Source organism: Bos indicus x Bos taurus, chromosome 22 (genome assembly GCF_003369695.1).
Source record: "Bos indicus x Bos taurus breed Angus x Brahman F1 hybrid chromosome 22, Bos_hybrid_MaternalHap_v2.0, whole genome shotgun sequence".
NCBI classification, from domain to species: domain Eukaryota; kingdom Metazoa; phylum Chordata; class Mammalia; order Artiodactyla; family Bovidae; genus Bos; species Bos indicus x Bos taurus.
In genome coordinates this window covers 18,345,156-18,365,489 of record NC_040097.1, presented here as the reverse complement: position 1 = coordinate 18,365,489, position 20,334 = coordinate 18,345,156, and the positions used below count along the sequence as shown (strand labels likewise).

The 20,334-nt window shown below is 36.9% G+C and overlaps 1 protein-coding gene across 6 annotated transcripts in view; it reads left to right on the top strand.

Moving 5' to 3' along the window:
* C22H3orf67 (chromosome 22 C3orf67 homolog) overlaps positions 1-20,334 on the top strand; it is a 267,751-nt gene that overhangs the window by 88,327 nt on the left and 159,090 nt on the right. For all 6 annotated transcript variants that reach the window (XM_027523123.1, XM_027523121.1, XM_027523120.1 and 3 more), the window contains exon 5: positions 16,900-17,014. In XM_027523123.1, coding sequence (XP_027378924.1) covers positions 16,900-17,014 — 115 coding nt within the window. The remainder of the gene's footprint in view (positions 1-16,899; positions 17,015-20,334) is intronic.

The following is a 20,334-nucleotide window of genomic DNA, read 5'->3' as shown; positions in this document are numbered from 1 at the left end:
TGCACAAAGATCCTATTTTCAAATAAGGTCACAATCACAGGTATCAGTAATTAGGACTTGAACATACCTTCTGCGGGACACAATTCAACTCCCAACAATGACTGTAAGTCACTGAATGAATGTAGGAGCACAAGAGCATCACCAATTAAATTATATATTTTATACTAATGGGATAGAAATAATAGTTTTTTTCTATATAAAAGAATAATAGTTATTCTTTTCTATACTTTTTTCCAAATTTTCATTTATCAAAAGCCCATCACCAATAAGTCATTGAACTAGTAACAGCTTATTTTTCATGGAATGTAATTCACATACCGTAAAAGTCTCCCTTTCAAAGTATATGATTTAGTGGGTTTTAGTATACTTCATCGGAGAAGGCAATGGCACCCCACTCCAGTACTCTTGCTTGGAAAATCCCATGGACGGAGGAGCCTGGTAGGCTGCAGTCCATGGGGTCGTGAAGAGTCGTACACGACTGCGCGACTTCACTTCCACTTTTCACTTTCATGCATTGGAGAAGGAAATGGCAACCCACTTCAGTGTTCTTGCCCGAAGAATCCCAGGGACGGGGGAGCCTGGTGGGCTGCCGTCTGTGGGGTCACGCAGAGTCGGACACGACTGAAGCGACTTAGCAGTAGCAGCAGCAGCAGCAGTATACTTCATGGGGGCTTCCCAGGTGACTCAGTAGTAAAGAATCCTCCCCACCTGCCAAGCAGGAGACACAGGTTCGATTCCTGAGTTGTGATGATGCCCTGAGAAGGAAATAGCCACCCACTCCAGTATTCTCACCTGTGAAATCCCATGGACAAAGGGGCCTGGCAGGCTACAGTCCACGGGGTCACAATGAGTCGAACAGGACTTAGTAACTTAGTGATTAGTCACTGGACCACCAGAGAAGTCCCAGTATCTCATGGTTTTGAATTTTATTTCCCTACTGGTTAATAATGTTGAGCGTGTTTTCATTTGCTTATTGGTCTTTTTTTATTTTCTTCAGAGAAATGTCTGCTCAGATCCTTTGCTGATTCTTTAATTGGATTACTTCTTATTATTGATTTGTATGAGTTCTTTATACATTTTAGACACTAGACCCTATCAGATATATGGTTTGTAAAAATTTTCTTTCATTCTTTCTTATAGTGTCCTTTGTAGGACAAATTTTTTATGAAACTCAGTACATCTGTTTTTCCCTTTGTAGCTTGTGTTTTAGGTGCCATACTATTTTTGCCCTTAAATTTACACTGTTGATCCATTTTTATAAACTAGAATAAGAAGAGAATTTCCTCCACTTGTTAAATGCTATCTATGAAAAACATATATTACATAGCTTATTATACTTACTGAGGAAAGATTGAATGCTTTCTCCCTATGGTTAGAAACAAAACATGGCTGTTTTCTTTCACCATTTTTGTTCATCATTATATTGGAGATTCTAGTCAATGCAATAAAGCAAGAAAAAAATGTGTAAATAATGTAAGGCATTCATACTGGAAAGGAAAAGGCAAGGCTGTCTTTAATCACAAACAATATGAGTGTCTGCAGAAAAGTAATGAGTTCAGTGAGGTTGAGGAATATGAAAATCAATATACAAAAATCAGTTGTATTTCTATACACTAACAAAGAACAGTCTGAAGATGAAATTAAGAAAAAAATTAATTCTGCAGTAACATCAAAGAGAATAAGAAGTTTAGGAATACTTCAACAAATTTAGTACAAGATTTGTGTACTAAAATTAAAAAGTGTTGCTGAGAGAAATTAAACATATAAGTAAATGGAGAGCCATTTTATTAAAAGATTCCATATTCTTGACAATTTTCCCCAAATTGCTCCGAAGATTCACCAGCAGATGGGTGGTTGTGTTGTGTAGAAATTGATGACCTTATCCTAAAGTTTATATGGGATTTCAAAAGTATAGGAAAACAGTTTTGTAAGAGAAGAACAAACATGGAGCATTCACACTTAACTCAAAATTTACTGTAAAGCTATAGCAGTTAAGGCAATATAATAATAGCATGATGAAAATAATGAAGCAGCTAACAGAATCAAGAAATAAACCTTCATTTTTTATCACTTGTTTTTGTTTTGTTTTTTTACAAAGTATTGTAATTGAGGTAATTTAGTGGGTAAAAGAAGAGTCTTTTCAACAAATGGTGCTAGGACATTTGGATATCCACATACAAAAAAATTAGTTTAAAGCCTTACCTCACACAGTATATAAAAATTAGCTCAAAATGGATTGTAGACCTAAATGTAAGAGTTAAAGTTGTAAAATTTCTCCATGACCTTTGGGTTTCTACAGAGGCAAAGCCTTTTTTAGGTATGCTGCTGTTGCTAAGTCTCTTCAGTCTTGTCCGACTCTGCGACCCCATAGATGGCAGCCCACCAGGCTCTCCCATCCCTGGAATTCTCTAGGCAAAAACACTGGAGTGGGTTGCCATGTCCTTCTCCAATGCATGAAAGTGAAAAGTGAAAGTGAAGTCGCTCAGTCGTGTCCGACTCTTCGCGACCCCATGGACTGCAGCCTACCAGGCTTCCCCGTCCATGGGATTTTCCAGGCAAGAGTACTGGAGTGGGGTGCCATTGCCTTCTCCGTTTTTAGGTATGACAAACAGTCATTAAGTTAAGAAACAAATGATAAATTGGACTTCATAAAAATTTTAAAGTTTGCCTTTCAAAAAAAACACTATTATATAAATGAAGACAAGCCACAGACAGGTGAAAACATTTACAAATCATTCATGTGATTACATTCTTATACCCAGAATATAAAAATGACCAATTGGTCATTAAATACAAAAACACATCATCCAATTTAAAACTTGGTAAAAGATTTGAATAGGCATTTTATAAAAGAGATAGGGAAGCATGGCTAAAAAACACATGATAATATTCTCAACATCATTTGTCATTAGGAAAATACAAATTAAAGCCACAGTGAAATACCACCTTATACCCACTACGACTGTCTTTCTGATTATGTACGTAAGAACATGAAAACGTTATGTCCACACACAGAGTTAAACATGAATGTTTTTAGTATGTGGTATTTAAGTTAGCTAAACTAAACACAATGTATAGATCCATCAACTCAGCTGGTGAATGGATAAACAAAATGTGACTTATCCATACATTGGAATACTATTCTGCAATAAAAAGTAATGATACATGCTACAATTTGGATGAATCCTGAAAAAATTATGCAAAATAAGTCAGATGCAAAAGATTTTGTACATTTTCATTCCATCTGTATGAAATATCCAGAAAAGGCAAACGTTTGGAGACCAAAATCAAATTAGTGATAGTAGGTGAGAATGGGGTTTGACTGCATACAGTCTTGAGGGATCTTTGGTGATGAGAATGTTCAACAACTGAATTCCGATGATGGTTGCATAGCTCCTTAAATATTCTAAATGTGTACACTAAAAATGGTGAATTTTAGCACATGTAAATTATACCTCAATAAAGGTATTTTAAAAAAGGGAATCAAGTGATATTCAAAGAGTCTAAGAATATGTTATTAATTTAAAACCACATGTGATCTAAAGTCAGGAACAAGACAAGGGTGCCCACTTTCACCATTACTATTCAACATAGTTTTGGAAGTTTTGGCCACAGCAATCAGAGCAGAAAAAGAAATAAAAGGAATCCAAATTGGAAAAGAAGAAGTAAAACTCTCACTATTTGCAGATGACATGATCCTCTACATAGAAAACCCTAAAGATTCCACCAGAAAATTACTAGAAATAATCAATGACTATAGTAAAGTTGCAGGATATAAAATCAACACACAGAAATCCCTTGCATTCCTATACACTAATAATGAGAAAACAGAAAGAGAAATTAAGGAAACAATTCCATTCACCATTGCAACGGAAAGAATAAAATACTTAGGAATATATCTACCTAAAGAAACTAAAGACCTATATATAGAAAACTATAAAACACTGGTGAAAGAAATCAAAGAGGACACTAATAGATGGAGAAATATACCATGTTCATGGATTGGAAGAATCAATATAGTGAAAATGAGTATACTACCCAAAGCAATTTATAGATTCAACACAATCCCTATCAAGCTACCAACAGTATTCTTCACAGAGCTAGAACAAATAATTTCACAATTTGTATGGAAATACAAAAAACCTCGAATAGCCAAAGCGATCTTGAGAAAGAAGAATGGAACTGGAGGAATCAACCTACCTGACTTCAGGCTCTACTACAAAGCCACAGTTATCAAGACAGTATGGTACTGGCACAAAGACAGAAATATTGATCAATGGAATAAAATAGAAAGCCCAGAGATAAATCCACGCACATATGGACACCTTATCTTTGACAAAGGAGGCAAGAATATACAATGGATTAAAGACAATCTCTTTAACAAGTGGTGCTGGGAAATCTGGTCAACCACTTGTAAAAGAATGAAACTGGACCACTTTCTAACACCATACACAAAAATAAACTCAAAATGGATTAAAGATCTCAACGTAAGACCAGAAACTATAAAACTCCTAGAGGAGAACATAGGCAAAACACTCTCCGACATACATCACAGCAGGATCCTCTATGACCCACCTCCCAGAATATTGGAAATAAAAGCAAAAATAAACATGGGACCTAATTAACCTTAAAAGCTTCTGCACATCAAAGGAAACTATTAGCAAGGTGAAAAGACAGCCTTCAGAATGGGAGAAAATAATAGCAAATGAAGCAACGGAGAAGCAACTAATCTCAAAAATATACAAGCAACTCCTGCAGCTCAACTCCAGAAAAATAAACGACCCAATCAAAAAATGGGCCAAAGAACTAAATAGACATTTCTCCAAAGAAGACATACAGATGGCTAACAAGCACATGAAAAGATGCTCAACATCACTCATTATCAGAGAAATGCAAATCAAAACCACTATGAGGTACCATTTCACACCAGTCAGAATGGCTGCGATCCAAAAGTCTACAAATAATAAATGCTGGAGAGGGTGTGGAGAAAAGGGAACTCTCTTACACTGTTGGTGGGAATGCAAACTAGTACAGCCACTATGGAGAACAGTGTGGAGATTCCTTAAAAAACTGGAAACAGAACTGCCTTATGATCCAGCAATCCCACTGCTGGGCATACACACTGAGGAAACCAGAAGGGAAAGAGACACGTGTATCCCAATGTTCATCGCAGCACTGTTTATAATAGCCAAGACATGGAAGCAACCTAGATGTCCATCAGCAGATGAATGGATAAGAAAGCAGTGGTACATATACACAATGGAGTATTACTCAGCCATTAAAAAGAATACATTTGAATCAGTTCTAATGAGGTGGATGAAACTGGAGCCTATTATACAGAGTGAAGTAAGCCAGAAGGAAAAACATAAATACAGTATACTAACGCATATATATGGTATTTAGAAAGATGGTAACAATAACCCAGTGTACGAGACAGCAAAAGAGACACTGATGTATAGAACAGTCTTATGGACTCTGTGGGAGAGGGAGAGGGTGGGAAGATTTGGGAGAATGGCAATGAAACATGTAAAATATCATGTAGGAAACGAGTTGCCAGTCCAGGTTCGATGCACGATGCTGGATGCTTGGGGCTGGTGCACTGGGAGGGCCCAGAGGGATGGTATGGGGAGGGAGGAGGGAGGAGGGTTCAGGATGGGGAACACATGTATACCTGTGGCGGATTCATTTTGATATTTGGCAAAACTAATACAATTATGTAAAGTTTAAAAATAAAATAAAATAGAAAAAAATAAAATAAAATAAAACCAAATGTGAAATATTTATTATAATAAATGTTAACAATAGAAAGCTATATTGTGCTTTAAATAGAACATGAAGGCATCTTAGGTGCAGAATTACTCCGCTTCATTAAGGACAGAAGAATCCTTAATGAATTTAAACTTTAGCAGAAGTGATCCAAGGAAAGCTAATGAAATAAAACTCCCTTTTGATGATTGTGAAGCCTAGGAATGAATGTATAAGGTAGACCTTATACATGAAACCACCTCCTATAAAACTTTAAACTTCAGTATACAGCTTTATCAGCTATGTACCTAAACATCATTGCACATATTTAAATATACTGTTTAATTATAAATAGTAATTATACCTAGAGCTATTTGATAGCATCACTAAAGACGTACATTTCAATTTTGTTCACAACAGGAAAAACAGCATTTTACCTTTAAAAATGAATGATTCTAATAAATTAATTAAGTCATTAGAAGTCTGACATCAGTTTTGCAAGTTCATTCTGACCTGAAGTGAACATTCACAAGTGATTGTAAATGACTGTATATATACAGAAGAAAAGTGACTAGGTAACCTGAATAGATAAGGATATCTATGCTTTTGGAAGGTTGCTACCATTTACTCAGATACTCACTGAGATTGCCATTGTTGGAAAAAAATTGTCAATCAAGATGAAGATATAAAAGTGAATTGAAAATTCAATTGAAAAGTAATTTTACTTTCAAATGGTTTGCAAATATAAATGTTAAGTTTGAAATGAGTGTCGTTAATGACCATAGCTGAGAGAGTTACATACCTGCTGATCACTAAAATAGTATAATAAATGAGGTTGATTTTCCCGTTGACTACCCTATTTTTTCTTAATGTGGTCTCATTACTTTTTCTATCACATGGCTGACGCTTAGCTATCAGTGCTCACTTATAGATGTAAGAAATGTATTAACTCGTACTTAAAAAAAAAAAAAAATGTGTATTTAAGTGCAAGAGGAGTGATGCAAGTATTGCTTGTCTTTTTCTGCTTTGTTAAGTCACAGGAGGTTTTAGATGGTGAAAATCAAGCCTGTATTACAAGTGAAGAGATGTTTTACAAGCAGCCTTCCTTAGCAACTAAATTGTCCCCAAAAAAGCACATAAGCGTAATGAAGCTTTTAAGTCGTCACACATATGCATTTATATTCTGTCTCTCTCATGACTGACTAATTTTAATTTTTTTTTAAGTAGCAATTCAGCTTACTTTCAGAACCATTTAAGCTTAGCACATGATTTTGTTTTCCCTTCAAAACCAACTATTCCTGATTATGAGATAGAGAAGGTTTGCGTATTTATTTTTGCAAAGACAGTAGAATAAAACATCATCATCATTTGAGTGGCTTAGTCCTAAAACCTCTGTCCTAAGCAGGACACATGATCATTTAGAATTTCTTCTAGAAATCAGAGTCATAATAGATTTAACTGAGACCTGTTTTGTGTAAACCAAACCTGACCTCCATAAGGGCAAAGTCATGCCATGCACCCATCTTGTGGTTCTTATCAAGCTTTGTTAGCCCAGGGGGCTCACTTTTCTTAATATATATATTGGATTATGTTAAAAGACCTGCTATAGAAAGGAATATATTTCTACGTAGTCCTCAGGAATATTCTGTCTGGAATCTGTCAGGTTCTAACTTTCATTTCACTCAATTCTTGTGCAAATGGCACCTTCTCTGGGAAGCCATCCCTGACTACATCTTCTGAAATAATACTTTTCACCCCATCTCCATCAGCTTGTTGTGCTTTACTTTTATTTATAGTCCTTATTGAGAGCTAACACATTATATGTCTCATTGTTCACTTGCTTCTTGTTTATTACTACTATCTTCTTCGATTAACACATATGCCTCATGAGGGCAGGGACTTTGTTTGATTCACTATGACATCCCCAGTATTTCCTTCCAGACTTGACACTAAGTAGGTGCATAAAAAGGGCTCCCCTGGTGGCTCAAGTGGTAAAGAATCCACCTGCAATGTGGGAGACTTGGGTTCGATCCCTGGGTTGGGAAGATCCCCTGGAGGAGGGCATGGCAACCCACTCCAGTATTCTTGCCTGGAGAATCCTCATGGACAGAGGAGTCTGGTGGACTGCAGTTCATGGGGTCACAAAGAGTCAGACACAACTGAGTGACTAAGCACACACACACAGAAGCATAGTAAATAGATACGCAAATATATGATTCCAGTAGGGCTTCAACAAAGACAGTTCAGCATCTATTTCCCAATTTACTACAAAACTCTCAACCAAGCTCTGTGAGATGCTTTGATAACCAGGATATGGTCTCAGTCCTCAGGGACCTCTCAGGCCAATAGAATAGACAGATTGTAGATAGCAACCTACAGTGACACCCATATTTTTTCACCAAGACTCACAGCAGCAGGATGAAGGATGTCATGGCTCACAGCCCTACCCATTCCCACTTTCCAGTTTGGAGGTTGGTACATCAGTAGAGGATAGTGTGGTCACATATAGGCCAGTCAGATTTTAGTTATAAGAATATTAAAGCAGAAACATACAAAGCGTTTAGTAAGCAATCCACCGCCACCCAGATTGACAGTGGTTAGTACCTAGGTAGAGTTTTCTGTGTGCCAGGCACTGGTCTGAACATTTTATGTATATTTACTTATACACTCCTCACAACAATCCTGTGAGTACTATTAGTTTTCCATATTTTACTGGTGAGGAAACTAATGCACAGAAGGTTTAAGTAAGTTGCCCAGTGTCACACAGCTAAAAATGGTGAAGCCAAAATTTGAACCCAAAACATCTGGCTTCAGAATTATTGCTCTTAATCTTCATGGCCTATTTCCCTACTTGTTGTTAATGATTACTCTAAAATAATAACTACTGCTAAAAAAGCAAAAATGTCAGTACTTGAAAACTATGTTTCCAACTCAAGATGATAATACTGATGAATTTTTAACAATTTTTTCTTCCTCCAAATTGCAGAAATTCTACTTCTCTTGTGCTTATGCATTTGTATATAAGGAAGTTTACAAATTCAGACTACTTTGTGGAATTTAGAAGGAGAGTGCTTGAAACTCTAATACGGGCTTTGGAATACCAAATTCTAGTAACCCTTTTAAACTCAATTAAAATATTACTAGCAAGTGGTAAAACTGAGATATATGAGACCACATTTTCAGTTCAGTTCAGTTCAGTTGCCCAGTCGTGTCCAACTCTTTGTGACCCCATGAACTACAGTAGGCCATGCCTCCCTGTCCATCACCAACTCCTGGAGTCCACCCAAACCCACGTCCATTGAGTCGGTGATGCCATCCAACCATCTCATCTCTGTCGTCCCCTTCTCTTCCTGCCCTCAATCTTTCCCAGCATCAGGGTCTTTTCAAATGAGTCAGCTCTTCCCATCAGGTGGCCAAAGTATTGGAGTTTCAGCTTCAACATCAGTCATACTAGTGAACACCCAGGACTGATCTCCTTTAGAATGGACTGGTTGGATCTCCTTGCAGTCCACGGGACTTTGAAGAGTCTTCTCTAAAACCACAGTTCAAAAGCATTAATTCTTCAGCACTCAGCTTTCTTTATAGTCCAACTCACATCCATACAAGACCACTGGAAAAGCCATAGCCTTGACTAGACGAACCTTTGTTGACAAAGTAATGTCAACTTTTTAATTTTAAAAAGTTTTAAGTTTAACTTTTAAAATTTTTAAAAGTTTAACTTTTAACTCTGCTTTTTAATATGCTGTCTAGGTTGGTCATAACTTTCCTTCCAAGGAGTAAGCGTCTTTTAAGTTCATGGCTGCAATCACCATCTGCAGTGATTTGGAGCCCTGACAAATAAAGTCAGCCACTGTTTCCATTGTTTCCCCATCTACTTGCCATGAAGTGTTGGGACTATATGCCATGATCTTAGTTTTCTAAATGTTGAGCTTTAAGCCAACTTGTTCACTCTCTCTTTCACTTTCATCAAGAGGCCCTTTAGTTCTTCTTCACTTTGTGCCATAAGGGTGGTGTCATCTGCATATTGAGGTTATTGATATTTCTCCTGGCAATCCTGATTCCAGCCCAGCGTTTCTCATGATGGACTCTGCATAGAAGTTAAATAGGCAGGGTGACAATATACAGCCGTGACGTGCTCCTTTTCCTGTTTGGAGCCAGTCTGTTGTTCCATGTCCAGTTCTAACTGTTGCTTCCTGACCTGCATACAGGTTTCTCAAGACGCAGGTCAGGTGGTCTGGTATTCCCATCTCTTTCAGAATTTTCCACAGTTTATTGTGATCCACACAGTCAAAAGCTTTGACATAGTCAATAAAGGATAAATAGATGTTTTTCTGGAACTCTCTTGCTTTTTAGATGATCCAACAGATGTTGGCAATTTGATCTCTGGTTCCTCTGCCTTTTCTCAAACCAACTTGGACATCTGGAAGTTCACGGTTCACGTATTGCTGAAGACTGACTTGGAGAATTTTAAGCATTGCTTTACTAGCATGTGAGATGAGTGCAATTGTGCAGTGGTTTGAGCATTCTTTGGCATTGCCTTTCCTTGGACATGATGACTCATAAAGTTGACTCTAGTTACTGACCTAATAACACCAAGGAGGAGTAGAAAAAATTCAGTTATAAGGTTGAAAACATGCTGTTGTAAGTAAGAAAATAAAAGTGATTATTTTTAATTTGGAGATCCAAGATGTTTTCAAGGAGTAAGTGGCATATCTAACCCAAACTGTGATGGATGAATATAGTTCAGTTGACATAATAAGAGAAGGGACTTTCCAAGGGAAATGCATAAGCAAAGGCATGGAAAATACAAAAGAATGGAGTATGTTTAAGTAGGAGTGAGAGTGCCGGTATTGTCATTGTGGCAGCCCACTCCAATGTCCCATCATATGTCCTCTGGATTCACCTCTGGTGTCAGCTGCAGCTGCAGAGATCAATTTGATCTAGAATCAAATTGATCTAGTGTCTAGAATCTAGTTTCCTCATCTACAAAATGGAGGATGAATATATTACCTGTAGTGAAGAATTGATGTGAGACTTAATAAGAGAACGTCTGTGGAATGTGCTAAGAACAGCTACTTAAGAATAGTTGTTTTCCCCACACTCCCTCCAGAGTACATTTCCATCTCTTAGCTACTTCCATATCTCTAGTACCTAGTTCTGTATCTCTAAGGCATTGACTGAATGTTAGTTTAATTAATTAATGAATCAGTAGGAAAATTTGAATAGAAGACCTTGAAGTTGAGTCATTAGTGATGCTGGGCTACAGAGTAGGACTGTTCATCTATGTCACTAAAATGGAAAAAAAAAAATTGGTTGTCATTGTGGAAGAGGTTTAGGTTTAGATTAAAACTTTTTCTCTTTAAAGTCACCAAGAATGATGACATAAGAGGAAAATTGTGATTCAGGTGCTAGAATTGCTCGTAAGTATGAAGAAATGTTCTAAAAAAAGCAGTAGATGACAAATCACTATAGCCTAGACTTAAGGGAAAATAGTTTTTAATGGTTTAAGGTTTTAAAATGTTAGCATCAAATTCAAATGCATATAGACCATTCACCAGTCTTATGCTGAGTCATACAGAGTCTTAGTATTTTTTTTTAATGAAAAACAAATTTTACAAGTATGTTTTCTGATCACAGTGGGACTAAATTAAAAATCAATAGTAATTAAATATATAGGGGAAAAAATACTGTACTGTTTGGAAATTGAATGGCACATTTCTAAGTAATCCAAGATTCAAAGAAAAAAAAGCATATGGAAATTAGAAAATATTTCAAACTGAATAAAAGTTACAATACAACATAATCAGAATTTGTGGGATGCAGCTATAATAATGCTTAGAGGAAAGTTTGTCATTTTAAATGCCTGTATGAGAAAAGAGAAAGATCTAAAATTAATTATCTAACTTTCCATCCTAGGAAGCTAATGGGAAAAAAAAGGTAACAAATTAAACCCAAAATAAGTAGAAGGAAAGAAATTATACAAATAAGATCAGGAAGCAGTAAAATTGAAAAGAAAGAAAAGTTTTTCAACAGCAAAATTGTTTCTTTAAAAAAAATGGACTTCGTAAACCACAGCAGGATTGATTTACTTAAAAAGAGAGAAGTCACAAATTACCAGTGTCAGGAATGAGAGGGTATACCACTACAGATCCTACTGATCCTACAAAAAAGGAATTTATCGCAATAAAGTCAACAATCTTAAATGAAAATTGCAACTTACCAAAACTGAAACAAGAAAAATTGGAAATCTGAGTAGCCCTGTAAATCTATTAAATTGAAGTATAACCTTAATCTTCCTAGAAAGAAAACTTCAGGCACAGATGGTAAAGAATCTGCCTGGAATACAGGAGACCTGGGTTTGATTCCTAGGTTGGGATGTTCTCCTGTAGAAGGAAATGGCAACCCACTCCAGTATTCTTGCCTGGAGAATTCCATGGACAGAGGAGCCTAGCCAGCTACAGTCCATGGGGTTGCAAAGAGTCAGAAGCTACTGAGCGACTTAGCATTAAAGAATAATTAGCAGCATTTTGAACAAATTTTTAAATAATAGAGGAGGAAACACTTTCCAAATCACTTTATGAAATTAAATTCTGTTATCAAAACCTGACATAGATATTTCAAGAAAATTATATACCAGTGTCCCTCATGAACATAAGTGTAAAAATCCTCAACAGAAATGCTAGCACAATTGAAACTTACACCCAGAATATAAGGTTGGTTCCACATTTGAAAAGCAATCACCATAATTCAGTATATAGACAGAATAAAGGAGAAAGATAATAGGATCATTTATCAATACAGAAAAAAAATTTTACAAAATTCTACACCTTTTCATGATTTAAAAAGTTTCAAAAAACTAGAAATAGAAGGAAAGTTTCTCTGATAAAAGAAACCTACATCTAAAATCATATTTAGTAGAAACTTAGTGAACATTTTCCCCTTATGATCAAGAACAAGGCAAGATCTTCTACTCTCATCACTTCTGTTCCATATATTGTGGAGATCCTAAACCAAGACAGTAATGCCAGAAAAAATAAATAAAAGGTATAAAAATTGAAAAAAACAAAAGTTGAAATCTTTATTTACTGAAGACATGGTTGTGTATGTAGAAAATTCTCAGGGACCTAGCAAACCACTACTAAAACTCATGAATGAATGAAGTAAGGTCATAGGAAACAAGGTCTATATACAAAACTCAATGGTATTTCTATATACTATTCTGCTTATTTAACTTATATGCAGAGTACATCATGAGAAACACTGGGCTGGAAGAAGCACAAGCTAGAATCAAGATTGCTGGGAGAAATATCAATAACTTCAGATATGCAGATGACACCACCCTTATGGCAGAAAGTGAAGAAGAACTAAAGAGCCTCTTGATAAAGTGAAAGAGGAAAGTGAAAAAGTGGGCTTAAAGCTCAACATTCAGAAAACTAAGATCATGGCATCCGGTCCCATCACTTCATGGCAAATAGATGGGGAAACAGTGGCTGACTTTATTTGTCAGGGCTCCAAAATCACTGCAGATGATGATTGCAGCCATGAAATTAAAAGACGCTTACTCCTTGGAAGAAAGGTTATGACCAACCTAGACACCATATTAAAAAGCAGAGACATTAGTTTGCCAACAAGCGTTGTTTAGTCAAGGCTGTGATTTTTCCAATAGTCATGTATGGATGTGAGAGTTGGACCATAAAGAAAGCTGAGCACTGAATAATTGATGCTTTTGAACTGTGGTGTTGGAGAAGACTCTTGAGAGTCCCTTGGACTGCAAGGAGATCCACCCCGTCCATCCTAAAGGAAATCAGTCCTGAATATTCATTGGAAGGACTGATGTTGAAGCTGAAGCTCCAATACTTTGGCCGCCTGATGCGAAGAGCTGACTCAGTTGAAAAGACCCTGATGCTGGGAAAGATTGAAGGCGGGAGGAGAGGGGGACGACAGAGGATGAGATGGTTGGATGGCATCACTGACTCAATGGACATGAGTTTGAGTAGGCTATGGGAGTTGGTGATGGTCAGGGAGGCCTGGCGTGCATCAGTCCATGGGGTCTCAAAGAGTCAGACATGACTGAGTGACTGAATTGAATTGAAAGCATTGTGAAACAAATTAAACAAGGCCTAAATAAATGGAGAGAGATATCATGCAAGTGATTGACTCAGTATAGTTCTCCTTAAATTGATCAATAGATTCAACACAATCCAGTTAAACTCTCAATAACTTGTTTTTTTAGCAGAAAATAAGAGGATCTTAAAATCTGTATGGAAAAGCAAGAGCCAAACAGATCTTAGACAAAACCAACTTGAAGAGTTTCTTTACCTAGTTTTAAGACTTAACTGTGAATCTACAGTAATGAAAGCAGTGTGACATTGGTGTAAGAATGGGTAAATGAAGCAAATGGATTCATATGGAGTAAAGAGTCCAGAAATAAACACACACATATTTATAGTCGATTGAGTTTCAGCAAAGCACCAAGACATTTCAGTGAGTAAAGAAGTCTTTAATAAGTGATGGTAGGACAGCTGGATAAACATACAGAAAGGAAAGAACCATACCCAGTACCTTACACAGCACAGAGAAGTTGATGTGAGATGAATCGTGGGCTAAATGTAGAAACTGAAGCTATAAAGATGTGAAAGGAAACAGAAAAGTACTTTCACAACTTTGAAGTAGGTGAGGATTTTTTAAGACAGAAAGCACTGCTATAAATAATGATCAACTGGACATCATGAAAATTAAAAACTTCTGCTTATTAAAACTCATCGTTAAGCAATAAGCTAATCGAGATAAAGCATATGTGAGTCTTCTGTGTTCTATTCTTGATACTTTTCTCTAACTTAGAGATTATTTCCAAATAAAAAGATACCATTACGATAACATGCAAGAAAATACTCAGTTTATATATATATAAACACACAAACATATACATAAATGAGATTGAACACTAAAATCTGTACATTTCAGTTATACATATCTTACCCCAATAAATAAAGAGACCATATCTGTTTATCTTTATGATATCTATTCATCATGCATGGTAGAATGTTGACCCTCTTGTAGGCTCCTGTTGTGCACAATACATTATTATAAACTCCTTACCTTAGCATAAAGCCCCAGCATGATTTGGTCTATTACCTCTCCTTTCTATCTCATGTCTCTCTCTTACATATTAAGTCCTAGCCCTGCTGACTTTACTGTCTAAAGTAGTTTATTTCTTGGTATTTTCTAGTTCAGTCTCTTTGTCTCCTTCATTGCATTTGGGATAACTCGCATTTGTTTTGTCTCATTATACTTTTTTTACCTGCCTTTTCCACAGGACTAGAAGCTCTAGGAAGGTCGAGATCCTGACTTTTTCACTGTTGTATTCCCCAAAATATACCCAGGATGTTGGCTTGGCTCAGGGAATATTGGTTGAAAAAGTGAATGAATGAATGTTCCTGTTGTTCCATCTGTTGATGAAGTGGGAGTATACTCAGATAGTCCTCTGTTTGGAATTTGATCCATACCTCTTCAAATAAAAATGACATAGTCTTATCCCTACAAGCAAAGCAAACCTTAATAAAATGGTGTCTCAAATAAGTTTTTGGTTGATGGCAATCAAACATTTTGTTTGATTCAAGGGAATTTTTTGTTCTCATTTTCTTTGCAAAATTGCTGTATGTATAGTTTTTCATTTCCTAATCAGTATTTGATACTGAAGAGAGTTAATAGCAGCCCTTTTGACAATGCCTTACAAACATATTTGATCCTGAATCCTATGGTAAAATGTTTGAGAACACTAGCCATATGGATACATTTATTATTTCAAATATATATAAACATATTGCTGCACTATCTATGTAATGAAAGTTACATAAATACACTTTAAAAGGTTGGTATGAAAGGTGATCTAATATTTTTTGCCTCCCCTCCATGTGTTCCTCCCACTTTGAATATAGTACCCTAGGGCAAATATTCTACATTTTCTTAATCTCTGTAAGGGTAAAACCTCAGTAGTGTTAACACTTTTACATTTTAAACCTTGACTCTGACAATGACTTGAAACGCTTTATTGCTTTTTAAATGAATTTATGCTATTGTTTAGTGCAGGTAGGGTAGAATTTTTAGGTCTGGGGAATATTCTGAAATCATTTCTCCTAATATTTATTGTACCTATTTTTTAACATTGTTTACTGATAGTTTTAATGAGATTAGAAAAGTGTGAAGGGGAGGCAAGGGATAGGTCTGGAAAAGCCTGTGTTGATTTACACTATAGTTAATTACACTATAAATATTGGTAGCAGTATATTTGAATGAAATGTCTTCTTGAGGAATTGCTAATTGTAGAAAATTTGCAGTTAGTGCATCCAGACAAAGTTGCTCAAAAATGGGGTAAATATCACTATTATTGGAGAATAAAAAGACAGTTTTTAAGGAAGCATCAATGCTTCAGTATAGCAGCTTGAGACAGGTTTGGCTATTTTAAGCCTGCTCTGTTACCTCTGAGACCTAAAAGAAGCAGAACATAAAAATGAGCCTCTATCAATTTGAAGCAAACCTAATCCCTGTGATCATAGCTGTGGTCTAAATCTATTAAAGATGTTCAAATTCAGTGTCCTTGGTATCACTGTGGGTTGACCTGAGTAGTGAGCAATAAACTTGTGTATTATAATTCTGGCTTGAAGATATGTGCTTGGAAAGTGAAACCGACAGTCAGTGTTTTGTGTCTGTCTCTAAGCAGGCCAAGAGCCTATATAAAATGACAGGTGAATTTTTAGGAAAAGAAACCCATAATGTTTTCCTATTTAGTAGGTGACAGTATGTCCCAAGATAACACAAGCTTAAGGGGCTGGAACAAGCATGGTTATTAAAGGCTAGCAGCTTCTCAGTTCATACAAATTGAATTTTTTCATAGGCTGGAAGACTAGTAATATAGGGTAGAGTACTGAAATAAATTAGCATATTAAGTGAATTTATACACTCAGGCATGTGTGCACTTTGAATTTAAGGAAGACATTTTATTACTTCTTCAAAGAAAAAGGCAATTTTTAAATTCTGCATTTGATCTCCCTGTTGAAAAGGGCCTATATGATAGATTACATCAGTTTGATGATTATCCAAAAAAGTGGTTATTATATTGATGGGAATCTTTTTATCTTCTCTCTCTTTTTTCAGAATTACTGATTTGAGGAACATAAAAAGAAGATTGTATTTATCTACAGTCCATAAGGAATTGTCTTCAACCCCTCTTCATGCAAAAATCCCACTCTTCATGATCAAGCGCAAAATTGTAAGTGTCACATGAATATTGCTTAAAATATTAAATTCATTTCAGTAAATATTAATTCTGGGCCTATGCTGTATATGAAGCATTTGTTAGGTTACATGATTGTATTAAAAATGAATAGATGTTTTCTCTTCCCTCCAGTTAAAGAGCTTAAGATTTATGAAGTGGAAAAATATAATTGTTTGAATATCTAGAGTATCACCAAAACTGTGATAGGAAGCACAGTAGAGAGAGAATGTGCTGTTGGTACAGTGAAAGGGATGGAAATCGATCTGACTGCAGGATAAGAAAAGGTTTCACAATTGCACTCATCTCACATGCTAGTAAAGTAATGCTCAAAATTCTCCAAGCCAGGCTTCAGCAATATGTGAACCATGAACTTCCAGATGTCCAAGCTGGTTTTAGAAAAGGCAGAGGAACCAGAGATCAAATTGCCAACATCCACTGGATCATCAAAAAAGCAAGAGAGTTTCAGAAAAACATCTATTTCTGCTTTATTGACTATGCCAAAGCCTTTGACTGTGGATCACAATAAACTGTGGAAAATTCTGAAAGAGATGGGAATACCATACCACCTGAGCTGCCTCTTGAGAAACCTATATGCAGGTCAGGAAGCAACAGTTAGAACTGGACATGGAACAACAGACTGGTTCCAAATAGGAAAAGGAGTACGTCAAGGCTGTATATTGTCACCCTGCTTATTTAATTTATATGCAGAGTACATCATGAGAAACGCTGGGCTGGAAGAAGCACAAGCTGGAATCAGGATTGCCAGGAGAAATATCAACAACCTCGATATGCAGATGACACCACCCTTATGGCAGAAAGTGAAGAACTAAAGAGCCTCTTGATGAAAGTGAAAGAGGAGAGTGAAAAAGTTGGCTTAAAGCTCAACATTCAGAAAACGAAGATCATAACATCTGGTCCCATCACTTCATGGCAAATAGATGGGGAAACAGTGGAAACAGTGGCTGACTTTATTTGTCTGGGCTCCAAAATCACTGCAGATGGTGACTGCAGCCATGAACTTAAAAGATGCTTACTCCTTGGAAGGAAAGTTATGACCAACCTAGACAGCTTATTAAAAAGGAGAGACATTACTTTGTCAACAAAGGTCCGTCTAGTCAAGGCTATGGCTTTTCCAGTTAGTCATGTGTAGATGTGAGAGTTGGACCATAAAGAAAGCTGAGCGCTGAAGAATTGATGCTTTTGAACTGTGGTGTTGGAGAAGATTCTTGAGAATCCCTTGGACTGCAAGGAGATCCAACCAGTCCATCCTAAAGGAGATCAGTCCTGGGTGTTCATTGGAAGGACTGATGTTGAAGCTGAAATTCCAATAGTCTGGCCACCTGTTGCGGGGAACTGACTCATTTGAAAAGACCCTGATGCTGGGAAAGATTGAGGGCAGGAGGAGAAGGGGATGACAGAGCATAAGATGGTTGGATGGCATCACCGACTCAATGGACATGAGTTTGGGTAAACTCCAGGAGTTGATGATAAACAGGGAGGCCTGGTGTGCTGCAGTTCATTGAGTTGCAAAGAGTTGGACACGACTGAGTGAACACTGAACATGAAGGAGATTGTTCTTTTCATTGACTTTGAAGGACTGTATTAGTAGAATTTCAACAGGTAGAGATGAAAAACTGAGCATTTCTAGCATAAGTGAAAATGTGGAGGCTAGAAAGTGGTGCATATTTGAAGAAGAGAGGATGATACATCATTGTTGCCAGATTTCTTAAAGTAGCCTTAAGGAAACCTCAGTTCTGTAATCCAATAGCCTGATACAGGTTGGGAGATTTTTATAACCTCTGAGACCCCAAGTAGCATAATGTATAAGTAGGTAAGCAGTAGGTAACAGGCTAATAAATTTTGGCCTAATATGACTGACTAGTCTTTTTCAAATGTCAGTCATTTCAGTACTACTCTCATGACTTTACCATATTTGGATACTAACTGTTCCAGTGTAAATAATACTTTACTTTTAAACGAACTCAACTTTATTTTTTTACTTAAATTTATTTTTAAGTTATATCACACTTATGAATGGAAAACCAGTATAACTTTACAGAAATAGAAATTAACCATAACAATGAACATACTGAAAACAAACAGTATTTTAGAGTCTAGTTAAGTACTATTTCCTGTTAAGGGTTCTGTCCTGAGGCCTACTCTTAAATTAATAGGAACTTATCAAGAGTTAGATACATGTTGAAACATTTTCTTGGGCATAATTAGGATTGAAACAAAACTGATAGAGGGAAATTTGTATTCTGTGATCCATAGCCATTTAATGCCATGCCCATGAACAGTCTAAAACCATTCACATGCAATGCATATTCCACTCTTTGGGAGCCACTTTAGAGAGAAAAGGAAACTATTAAGCTTGGTTTGAAGAGGAACATACAGTCAATTCTGTGCTTGGGAAGATTAATCTGGTAGTGACATTTGGAATGGCTTGAGGGGACTAAAAAGTGCAGACGAGGATATCATATGCAGTACTCCAGATTGGGATAATGAGGACTAGGGCAATAGCAGTAGAGGAATGGATGTGAAATAACATCAGAAACTTATGGTCCAATGAACTAAGACATATTTAAACAGAGCGGTTCTGTATCATGTAGTACATGCTGCGTGAGCAGAACCCACAGTGACTGTGGAGCACCAGGGGAATGATCAGAGAAGGGCTCCTAAAGAAGAGGATGTCTGAGCTGGACCCTGAAAGATAAGAAGGCATTAACCAGGTTGAGTGGGGGTGGTATTCCTAGAAGAGAAATAGTAGCAGTAAGAGTAGCTGCATGAGATGCGCAGGTAAGTCCAATAATTCAGTGTTGCTGAAAAGAGACCAGTAGGAAAGTAGTAAGGCTGGAGAGGAAAACCGGGCAACTTCCTGGTAGGCTTTGTGTTTACAGCCACAGATCCTGAACTTTTATCTCATAGGTGATAGGGAGCTACCGAAGGGCTTGCAGGAGGAGTGCCGGGTCAGATTTGCATTTTAGATGGAGTATCACTTTGGAGGATGGGTGGGAAGGATGAGACTAGAAGTCAGCAGGACCAGTTAGAAAGTCAGTGCAATTGTAGCAAGAAGGTAAGCTCCATGAGAGCAGGGTTTTATATCATTTTGTCAGTCTTGTATCCCCAGTGCCTATAGCAGGACCTGACTCCTCCTAGACACTTGGAGATTCAGATGGTAAAGAATCTGCCTGCAGTGCAGGAGACCCAGGTTCAATCCCTGAGTTAGGAAGATCCCCTGGAGAAGGGACTAGCGACCCACTCCAGGAATAGCAATCTGGAGAATTCCATGGACAGAGGAGCCTGATAGTGAT